The sequence below is a fragment of the Chiloscyllium plagiosum genome, unplaced genomic scaffold, assembly GCF_037043375.1.
Source record: "Chiloscyllium plagiosum isolate Xiang-an unplaced genomic scaffold, Cpla_swu_hap1 HiC_scaffold_17, whole genome shotgun sequence".
Lineage (NCBI taxonomy): Eukaryota > Metazoa > Chordata > Chondrichthyes > Orectolobiformes > Hemiscylliidae > Chiloscyllium > Chiloscyllium plagiosum.
The window spans coordinates 42,360,676-42,372,840 of NW_028270155.1; the positions used below are offsets into that span (position 1 = coordinate 42,360,676).

At 36.6% G+C, this 12,165-nt stretch overlaps 1 protein-coding gene across 2 annotated transcripts in view; it reads right to left on the reverse strand.

The window, feature by feature from the left end:
• vps35 (VPS35 retromer complex component) overlaps positions 1 to 12,165 on the reverse strand; it is a 42,951-nt gene that overhangs the window by 13,496 nt on the left and 17,290 nt on the right. For both annotated transcript variants that reach the window (XM_043706895.2, XM_043706896.2), the window contains 6 exons: positions 11,748 to 11,961; positions 6,005 to 6,088; positions 4,644 to 4,753; positions 4,428 to 4,524; positions 673 to 821; positions 297 to 504 (listed from right to left, as the gene is read on the reverse strand). In XM_043706895.2, the coding sequence (XP_043562830.1) occupies positions 297 to 504; positions 673 to 821; positions 4,428 to 4,524; positions 4,644 to 4,753; positions 6,005 to 6,088; positions 11,748 to 11,961 (862 nt within the window). The remainder of the gene's footprint in view (positions 1 to 296; positions 505 to 672; positions 822 to 4,427; positions 4,525 to 4,643; positions 4,754 to 6,004; positions 6,089 to 11,747; positions 11,962 to 12,165) is intronic.

Here is a 12,165-nt window from a genome sequence, read left to right on the forward strand (position 1 = left end):
TTTGCATTGCAAAAAAAATATCAAATCAGCTTTGGGAAAGTTGTACTTTTAAAGCCTTGTTCACAACAGAACCAGATTTATCACCTAATTGTATCAAAATATAGTATAACAACAACATTTCCATCAGTTAATTTCTTACATAAACTTCTGGCCAGAATGTTATATTCAAAAGTACATCTTTCCAAAAACAAAATTCAAGTTTTTTTTGCATTATTTGCTATTGTCATTACTTTAATTACTATAACAAATGAAGTGGTTCCTGTTAAAGATTGCAGAGTACATGCATGAAATCTTACCTGTTCTTGTCCAATTATCTCGGTGTTGTACTCAAGCGCATTGCTTAGTATATAACAGCTCATATTTTTGCGTGACTCATAGTCAAAATATTCAAACAAAGGATGGAAGTGTTTCAACTTCAATACAGTCAGGATGTTGTTGTAGGTGTCAATGGGAATCTTTAAAAGCCGAGTTAACTCTTTAGAAACTGCACTGCTAGTAGCGATACTAAATATATAGTGGAGGAAAAAACAAAACTTAAATAATGAATTCTTCCACAGCTTTTGAAAGTGAACATTTAAAAAAAAACTCAAGCATTGTTTAAAATACAAAGTTGTCATACAGCAATTCCTAACTTGCGATAAAAGCATATTTAAAACTGAAAAAAGTACATACTGTTCAAGATTAAGCTTGTTGAAGATCTCTACAGTTGTTTCAAGAACTTTATCAACATAGTCCACCCTTTCAGGGTAACATTTCATGGCCAGATTGATCAGTGATACTTGTAAAGATACTACATCTTCAGATGGCATATCTTGTCTTGACTGAAAATATAAACAGGATAAACAAGTCTTTTTATCAAATCTTACTTTGAAGAATTTTTAGTAAATTGACTTTATTCTTAACTGCCAGAATTGCTAATACAGGAACTACAGAACGTTAAACAAAGGTGAGTTTAAAATAATAACCTGAGAGACTACTTCAATCACACAAAACATTAGCCTTCCTATTGATTAAACAATCACATTTCTTTTCCTATTTCCTTGTCAGTGAACAAGACAATTGGTGGAATCAAGGTATAGAACTTGGGATGGCTATAGCACTTTTCTTAAAACAATTCCTAAACACATGGCACAAGATTAACTATCACCAGCAAAATAAACTACTCCACAGGACGTGCACGCAAAGATACGGCTCAGACAAATACCACACAAGCACATTCAACGTTGAGGTTAGATCAGGGTAAAAGGGAATTTTACTTGACATTTGTTCATCTTACACCAGAGTTGGTAATGGTTAGCATTAATGGCAAGAAAATGTTCTCCATCTCAATACAATTGTGCAACAGAAGTTCACAGTAAAGAAGATGTTAACCCCCAGCAAATCCACAAGTGCTGTTGGTTTGACTAATTCAAAATTAATCGCACTACATCCTGTATCAATGCAAGTTATCATTAATATATTACAAGGCAAAAACTGACACCAAGTCAAAACAGCAACAATTAAAATCGGTAATTAAAAGCTAAATCAGAAGACGATTTTAAAGAGCATCTTCAATGAGGATAGAGATGGAAAGATGAGTGGCAGAGAGATTTGGGCTCAAAAGAAAGTGTGGCTGCCAGCCATGAATGAAAGAATTGGCAGTTGATGAAACAGCCTGAATTGGAGAGCTGGCATTGAGTGGAAAGCTTGGGTGGGACACTCTTCAGAGAGTCGGTGTGGACGCGTTGGGTCAAATGGCCTGCTTAGACACTAAGAGTCTATGATTCTATTATAATGAGATTGAATTTTAAATCAAGCTTGAAGAGGGAGAGTGGATTGAAGACTAGTATTTTAAACTCAAATAAGGGCAACTACATTGGCATGAAAGCTGAGCTAGAGTTAATTGGGGAAATTAGGCTAGAAGATAGAGGAATTGAGAAGAAGTGGCAAACATTTAAGTTTCTGTATCAGAATGTTGAAAATAAGCATATTTGTACTATAAAAAAGTGACTCTAAAGAGAGGACACACCATCCATGGTTAAATAAGGTCATTGAGAATAGCATCACACTTAAAAAAGCATAGCTACACAAAAATGAGAAGCAAGTCTTACAATACAACAGATTATAAAGAATGGCAGAGAATGAAATCAGGATTAAGGATTTTAAGTACAAAAAGGGAAGATAGATAGAAATGTTAAACAGACTGCAAAGTGAAACTTGATGAAATTACGAATCACTAGGTGAAGCAAAGAAACTGGTGGAGCTAAGCATTGAAATCTCTGGGTCTTGGTAGACTTCATCCTTGGGATTATGATCTCCATGTATTGTCATTTCTGTAATGGGATACTCTACAATACACAACATTTTTGTAGAAATTAATTATTACTTGGCATTTTATGTAATAGAACATGCAATCAAAAAGCAAAATTGTACTGGCTTAACCTTCTCAATCAAATCTACTCCAGGAACGGTCAATATGACAAACTACTCAAACAGGGAAGCAGGGTGGGTAGCAACTATGACACTATTGATAGCTACATTAATCAGACATCAATCTCTCTACAATTGCGGGGAGAACTTAATGTCTAAAATTTCTCAAGAGGCCAGCAAACAGATAGTCAAACCAGACAACCCACTGAGATTTTGCAGCTATACAATAGAAAATTCAACACAAACTCAATATATTTAAGAGCCCCAAATTGGCTCCCAAAATAATAACACACCTAACAGCAATGTATGATTGAAATGGTACAGGAAATGAGATGAGGTTTAAATATCCAAAACATTTCTGTCCAATCTATATAGTTCCAACAGTAGCAATAAAATCAGCTGATTTTTGTGGGATTTCTTGTATTTATCTATAAATTGTTCGTTAAATTCAATTCAGACGGTCAAATGCAAATCTGCCTTTTGATATGCAAAGAGTTAATAACTGCCAATAAGTAGGCAGTGAAAATTATTTCAAATGCCAAATCACATGCCTTTGTTGTGATTTTAAACATATCAAATTCTAATATATTTACCCAGTCTCTTCCTTGCCCTGCCCTCAATGCAGTCTTTTTCCTTTCTCATTCTGTTTCTTTGAACACATTGTTTATTCACTCACTATCTCATCCTTCCTGTGTTTGTTTCTAAATCCTCAAATTTCACATTCAGAAGATACTCCATTGGTTGTCCGGTTCACAAATCCCAAATGTCCTGTTTCACTTGCTTTCACTATCAATATGTTAAACGATTTTGCAAGCAAAACAGGAGACAAAGTAGGGAGGAAATGTCTAACAGATTACATGTTAAATGTGATGCTAGTACAACGTCTTTAGCCTCACACAAACTTATGTTCCCAATTAATGTTGTACTGGACAAGTCAGATCTCAAACTGAAACAGAGATGGATCAAACTGACAGATCATACTGTATTTTAGTTTTAGAGATCTCTCTGACAAACATGGTAAATTTTATTCTCACAATAAAAACAGATGTTGCAGATAAAAGAAACTAAATCATCCACTTATAATTCAAAGAGTTTTAAACACTCAGTAAAAGTATAATCGCATTAATACCAAAACACTTCAGCATTTATAATTAAAAACTCCATTGTACTGAACCCAAAAGCAATCCTTGCACAATAGTCAAAAAAGTCTTTTAACACCAATAGCCGTAAGACAATATGACTAGCTCCAAATTTGAAATGCTAATAATTTCTTCCTGGAGCTACCATAGACCTGAGCTTAAATGTTCCCAGGTCAAAATAAACCCTTCAACTGCTATTGCCCAACACTTCCAGTTTGGGCCTAATCACTAACTCCTTATTCTAAGGTAATATAGTTTTATTATATTCCCTTCTCAGAGCACGACTCTATATGACAAATTCCATACAAGGACTTCAAAGAATTGCCATAATGTACAACTGAAAAAAAATCTATGTTGCCTGAACTTAAGTGTAGAAATTTCTAACAGACCCTAAAGCACAAAGGTTTACCTTGCTAAGTTGTAACCCAATCCAAGCAATAATAGTTAATAATTAACTTCACAGAACCTATGTGCCACTAACCCAAAAATCCTAAACCAACTCTTAAATTACATCAAAAATAGATAGTAAATACAGAGCTATATCACATACATGATTATGTTCAATTGCAGCTGAAAATTTTCCAAAATTCAGTTACCAACTCATCTTCAATCAAAACACACATCTCTCAGATGCACGCCACTAGCGTAAATGTTGTTCACATTTTTACTGGAATATCAATTTATTGACTTGAGGTACATCCCACACCAGGTTCAAACGCCAAACAGGTTTTATGCAAATAAGGCTCTGTCAGCGCACAGCAAACCCTTAAGTTTAAGCTTAGGAAATGCTTGAATTTCAAAAACATCTAACATACATGAGTTGTGAATTCATAAATAAAGAGCCATGGACAAAGAAAAAAACAATAAAGTCAGTTTCACCTGTATAACTGTAGCTACTTGTTGAGAAAAGATATCAAATAGTTTTATATCAGCAGGGATTCCAGGGCCATCTTCACGATGCGCAAACAAAGCCAATCTAAAAATTATAAAATAACCATTGAAAGCAATTCAAATGAGCAAAATGTAAAATCACATATTTATTGAATGAAACTGCAAAGAAATTTAACAGAATCCAATTCATCCAAGTAGTCTTACCGATCAATCAATGCAATGATGATGTTTTTGACATTAACACTTTGATGGAGCTCTGCACAAGAGCGAAGGAATGGATTCAGCGTTTGCAGATGAAACTCATCAGGGAACACCTGCAAAACAAGAAATACTTGCGAGTTCTCCTAAAAATGGTTACACATTTTAAAAGCAGCATGGAAGGATGCAGTATAAGATGTTATCCAAATTGAGAGAGATGTAATGCATTGATAGCCCAAGTGAGTAAACATTGCAGTTGTTACTTAAAGAACTGAAAGGCTTGCGTATTTCCAGACCTCTAAATGTGGATTCTTTACCTCTTTTACACAAAAGAAAAGTCATAACCTAATGCCTGTGGTAAGTCTTAAATAAACAGATGGCAATGAGGCATGGCACCCTTCAACTAAAAAGCATATACTTTTGACCCAATCAAGGTCATGGCATTTTCAACAAACAACTACTTTACTGAAGATCTTACATAGATTTATAAAGTGGGGCTCCTAAATTATGTACTAAGATCCTATGCAATGTCACTAAATTTGCTAGTCTGTACGCCATATTAGGCAGTGATTTCCAAAGTTTGAGGACCAAAGTGTTTGTGAAGCACCTTTCAACAAGATTCACAAACAAAATGGATAGATAACCTCAACCTTGCTCTAAAACAGTACATTGCTGTTAACTGAGTATCTGAATGTTAAGAACAAATTTATGATCAAACATTTCTACCTTATCCAATGAACAACAAAGTACAATTTAAATTCACTTTTTTTAAAGTTGTGTTGGGACTGCACTAACCCCAACTATAAGGACTACTTTCAGCACAAAGGTAAGAACATGTCTAAGTAAAGAGGAAAGAAGTTTAAGGTGAGGAGCTTAGTAACCTTATTCAATGTAGGAACATAGACACAGGGACAGTAGGTTATCCTCTGGCCCTTCTAGTCTGCTGTACCATTCAGAAAGATCCAGGCTAATGTGGCTGTGGTCTCAAACACGCTTCCTGCCTGCGCACCATAATTATAAACTCAAATTTATCAAAAATCTAACTCAACCTTGAATAAGTTCACTGATACTATCTCCAATAGCCAAAGAAAATTTTGATCTTAACCTTCAGAAATTCACATTCTGCACTGCTCCTCCCAATAAATATCAAATTTTAGAGGGTGGAAGGAGGAGGAAAACAGCATACTGTTTCCACTCATTTCCTCAACAGAACTTCCTTACAAGTAATACTCAATTGCAAGCCAATAGCTAAACATTCAGGAATAGTGCTTCATTAGTTTCATCAAGCTGTCCTCACACAAAATGATTCATTAAAGGAAATGTTATTTGTTACACAAATATCTGCAGATCAAAGAAAAAACAATTACCTGAATAATACATTCCATGAGATACTCCTGAGCCAAACCATCCCTGCAGTTTACAACTTGCTCCAATATTCCAGTTAACACAATCTAGAAAAAAAAGCAGAGTCAGTTTGGAGTATTCTCTGGTCAAGTGTTGTGGGATTGAGCATAAATGCAGACTTTCCAAGTCATAAACTTCGGCTAACACACTAAGGATTGGAAGCACTGAATGTTCAGAGTTAGTGAGATATTAACGTGAGACAGGGTCTGCTTGTTCTGGGAGATCAAACAATTGCTCCAGTGTTTTGAATAATAGTCTTCCCTCAATCATTACTTATAAAAATCATTTTTCTTGTAGTGCCTCACTGAATGAAAAACGGCTTTTCTTTTCTACATCGGTCCACTGCACTTCAACTTAATACGCAATCCACCAAACTCATCAGGAATTTTAAAAGGGGTATAAAGATAGTATGGTTCTATTTAAATTTAAACTGAAATAACAGTCTTTGCTTTTAGTGAGCCTTTGACCACATTTTCATCAAATACCAATTCAAATGAGCTACAATTAAAATTCAAACTTAAAAGACATGGAAATTTATATAGGAGAAACTGATAAAAAAGCAAAATAATTTTAAAATGCCACACTAGTAACCTTTGAGAGAGAGAATTTTCACTTCATTTGCTGGATGGGGGCGGATTAGAGGCCTGGATCAGTACAGAATGGCTGAGCACTGGATGGGGGCGGATTAGAGATGAGATGAGACTTCATTTGCAAAAGACAGAACTAATTTTTTTTTGCAGGAGCAATTTTCCTGACTTCATACTATTTTTACGGCATTTAGACATGTCTGAAAATCTTTGGGTGCAAAGTGCAAAATCTCTTTCCAGATCATGGGATCACAAGACGACTATTCCTTCCCACATAGCACATGTATGCACCATTTCAGGTATTGGAAACAAACAAAAAAAAAGGACCTCCCTGAGAGCTCGAGCAATGTGAGAAACCTGCAGGAATTGGAATCATTCTGACAGTCAAATGGGAGTGAGGAAGACACAAAGCAGGAAACTATAGGCTGGTTAGCTGAACATTGTATAGGGTGATATTACAAGTTAAAGAAATTAAAGAAAAATAAAGAAATTATAGGAATATAATAGAAAAATTCAGGATCAAATAGAAATCAACAGGAGCATAAAAATTGGGAACACAAGTAGGCCATTCAGCTCCTCATGCCTGCTCTGTCCGGAATCAGGTGGTGAAGGGACCAGGTGAAAGGAAAATCATGTTTACACTTAATAGGGAGGTCCAAGAGAGTGTGTTGCCGAACAAACAGACCTTGGAGTATAGTTTCATAGTTCCTTCAAAGTGGAGTCACAGTAGACAGGATAACAAAGGTGATGTTTGGTATACTTGGTTTTATTAATCAGTGCATGGAATATAGAGATTGGGAGGTCATATTGCAGCTGTACAGAACATTGGTTAGGCCACTTTTGGAATACTACACTGAATTCTGGTCTCCCTATGATAAGAAAGATGGTGTGAAACTTAAAAGTGTGCAGAAAAAATTTACAAGAATGTTGCCAAGATTGGAGGATTTGAGCTATAAGGAGGAGAAGTTGAAAAGGTAGGACTATTTCCACTGAATGCTGAGGGGTGACCTTACAGAGGTTTATAAAATCATGAGGGGCATGGAATAGAGAGTGAATAGTCAAGGTTTTTTCCCCCAGGGTAGCGGAGTCCAAAACTAGACAGCATAGGTTTACGGAGAGAGGGGAAAGATATAAAAAGGGACCCACGGACAACTTTTCATGTAGAGGGTGGTGCGTGTATGGAATGATCTGCCAAAAGGAAATGATGGAGGCAGGTAGAATTACAATATTGAAAAGGCATCTGGATGGGTGTACAAATAGACAGGGTTAAGAAGGATAAGAGCCAAATGCTGGCACATGGGACATTAGATTAATTTGGAATATCCGATCAGCATGGACGAGTTGGATCAAAGGGTCAATTTCCATGCTGCACACCTCTATGACTCGATAACTATAATTTATTTGAATTCTTTGAAGTACTAACATTCACTAGTTCTCCTTTATCAATAGTGTATGTACAATGCATAGATTGCCAGAATCTTAAGACAGCGATTAGCATTTCTGCCTCTCAGCACCAGGGACCCACATTAGATTCCAGCCTTGGCATCTGTCTGAGCATAGTCTGCACTATTCTCCCAATATCTGCATGGGTGCTCCAGTTTTCTCTCTCAACCCAAATATGTGCAGGTTAGGTGGACAAGCCACACTACATTTACCCCGTAGTGCCCTGGGATGTGTAGGTTAAATGAATTAGCCATGGTAATATGAGATTATGGAGATAGCATGGAGATGAGTCGCTCTTTGGAGGGTCAGTGTAGACTTGATGGGCCAAATGGCCTCTATCTGCACTGCAGAGATTCTGTGATAAGTTGCCATGTGTAAAGTATTGCAGAAAATAAAAATTCCGCGTAGGGGCAACATATGGGCATGAATACAAGATTGACTAAACGGAAAAAGAATACACACAAAGAAATGAGTAGTGTTTGTGAAACATAAGGATCAGTGCCTGTAACTCAATATTTATATAAATAATCTGAATAATCGGACCAAAGATATGGTCAATGAATTTGATAACAAAAGTAGATTTGGAAAGTACGTTGCAAAGAGAACACAAGGAGGTTACAAGTGGATATTGATAGGTGAGTGGGTAAATGATCTAGCAAATGAGGTACAACATGGCAAAATATAAAACTGCCCATTTCGGCAAGAAGAAAAAACATTTTGTCTCAGGTCGTGTTTATTGTGAACACACTAGGTAGGTGCAACTATTGACATTCAGGAATTCAGCACTACGGCCAGTTAACATTATTGGGCTCATCTGCACTTCTTTTGGCAGCCATTCTGGCATTATAATCGCCCTATCTATCTGAATGGGGAGAAAATAGAGAGCTCAGAGTTGCAGAAGGATTTGGGTACTCTGTGCATGAATCGTAAAAGGTTTGTGTACAATTCAACAATTAGAAAAAAAGATGTCATAACAGTGACCATGCAGAAATTCTGAAAATGGTCAACAGTTGCTGCACCTACTTAGTGGTGTAGTCACACTAAACACAACGTTAGACAAAACATCGTTTATCGTAAGGCAAACAATATAAAAGGTTATTTTATAAAATGATGCCATATCTGGAATACTGTGTACAGTATTAATTTCTTTACACAAGGAAAGATGTAAAAAATGTTGCAAGCAATTCGGAGAGGCTTCAGAGGCTAATACCTGTGAGGAGAGGCTAAGCAGTTTAGGTTTGCATCCACTGGATTTTAGAAAAGAGAGGTCACAAATGAAATATTGCATTGTCTGAGGATGCATAGAATTGTAGGTAATAGTGCATACACACATCTGGAAACATGTGCACAGTTCCACATTTTGTCAAAACTTTATGTTCAAGTCCACATTGTGCATGTGCAGAGAAGGTACATAATAATGAAATGGGGTCTGGAAAATAAGAACGCAGGATGATAGGAGGCGGGGGAGTGTTGAGGGTTTCTGCCTCTACCACTCTTGCAGGCAATGAGCTCCAGATTCCCACAATCATCTGATTGAAAAGAATTTTCCTTACATCCCCTATAAATCTCCTGCCCTGACCTTGAATCTATGCCACCTGATCATTGATCCTTCCACCAAGTGGAAATGTTTATTCCTGTCTACATGCCTCAATTTTAAATATCTCAAATCATGCCTGTGCCCCCTTCAGTTTCTGCTGCGTAAAAGGAAAAGAACTTATCCAATCTCTCTTCATAACCAAAACTCTCCAGCCCAAGCAACAACCTGCTGAATCTCCTCTGCACCTTCTCTAGTGTAATCACATTCCTCCTTAATGTGGATTCCAGAACCACATACAGTACTCTACCCACTAATTTTCCTATCACTCTCAAATTAAGTCATCAACCCTCCCATGTTCAAGTGGGAATCATTTATAGATACTACAAACAGCGAAGGTCCCAACATTAACCTGGGTATGCGTTTGGTGTGGTTTCTGAATTCATGGTTGCTTGATTACACCATTTATTGGTCACTTAAGGGATTAAACTTTTGTTTGAAGACTTTGTTTCATATTCTTGAGTTTTATTAGATTGTTACTGACTTACTTTAACACAAAAGAAATCTCATTGCTACTACATGGCAGCTGACCACGCTGCATTGTAGATATTGAATGTAAAGGGAAGGCACAAGGTTTAGGGCCCTTTGAACAACAGAGCTGGCCTTGTGTCTCAGATAACCAATATGAGCCTTCCAACCTCAACTCCCCTCCATCATTGCAGTGCAGTTTGCAAACTCCACTGGTGAACCCAAATCCATCATGAAAACTCAGAGAAAGCCTGACATGAGTACCAAGTCAGTAATGAATTACATATGCATTTTGAAGACCATCTGAGATATTGCATTATAGGTTATCTTTATTAACTCACTCTCTAGCTCATATTATTACTGCATTTTCACACCTTATCAGCCCTTGCTTTTTGCAGTGTTTATCTCTGAATAAGTGTGGCACACAGAAAAATACCATCTACCGTCAAGTCTCCACAAAACATTATAAATATGAATCAGCCCTTACCAACCATCTCCCAGACCGGAATAGATTAAGTACCTGTTAAATACCTTTTAACTGAGCCATTATCTCAGCAAGAAACTGAAATAAATCTCACAACCCAGCTAGTCATCTGTTCGATGTCCTTTCTTAGACCATATAAAACTAGTATTTTTATTAACACAAAAGATAAAAACACACTTCGATTATGCAAGCAAACAAAACAGACACCCTTAATCCTGTCAGAAGTAACAGCCAGCACTTAGCATGTTTTAACCCATCTCCTGTCTCCCAAGACAGAAGCCCTTCAAAACTGTGTACTATAGATAAAATAGTAACACCATAGTAATGGAATTTTAATATGTTAGAACTGTGTACAAAAGGGGTCTTGTAAGAACTGTATATAGAGATTCTATTATCACCTCTAACTTGTGCTGTGATTGCTGAATAAAAAAGGCTACTTTTGTCACTCAGAGATTCCAGTCATTATTTGAACACGATCTCTCAACCATAAAGAGCCTGACATGAATTTCAGAAGCCAAAGGGAAAAATTTGGGTCTATATATCCCAATTTGGTCAGAGCAGTTTTCTTTGTAAAAATGAATTTTCTCCTTTCACATGCATTATGGAACATGCCATAACTTCAAGTTATTTTACCAGAGTCACACATGCAGTTCAGTTGGTAGGATGGCTGGTTTGCACTGCAGAGTGACACCAACAGCATGGGTTCAAATCCCCTCACTGGCTGAAATTCTTCTCAACTTCTTCCCCTAATGGGTGATGATTCTCAGATTAAAACACTACCAGTTATTTTATTCTAATGAGAGTGCAGCCCTATGGTCTGATAAGACTATGGCTACTTTACTTTCATCTGAACTAGCTCCTAAGACGACGGACAAAGGACCAGAAAATTACCTGAACTTTCCTTGATAAAAATAATTCTTCCAGAAGTACAAATCCAGATCCTAATACTTATTAAGCAATTTATTTTGGGTACATTCTCAAGGTTGGAATCAAACTAAAATCAATAAATAACTTTTCTCTGAATCTCAACCTAATCCAGGAAATCTCTTTGGGTAGACATTGCAATAAGATGAAGATTAGTTTCATAATTGAATATTAAATCATAACAGGCACAGAAGCAGAATTCTCACCTGTTTGTACCTTTCTACATTAACTCCTTCCAACTGACTAAGCCGGACTAAGTTTGTACCAACTAGGATTCGCAGCTCCTGACGTTCACGTTCACGTTTTTCACGGTCTCTACTGTGACCCTGGTGCTGCATGCGTACCCAGAGTTTGTTCATTTCTGCAAAGTTCAGCAGCACAAAGTCCATGGAGTCATTGATATCTCCAGTTACAACTTCCCTGAAACAGAAAAAGATAAGTGTTGAAGGGTACAAAAATCAAACAGCACAGTAAACCTCAATACACAAATTATGCTTAGTTATTAGTTTAATTCTGCAAGTTTCACCTTGAATCAATTTTTTTCTAAAAATTGAAACTAATCTCAAGAAAGTAAGTGTCATTAGACATCTTAAATATAATTTAGTAGAAACATAACAGAAAACA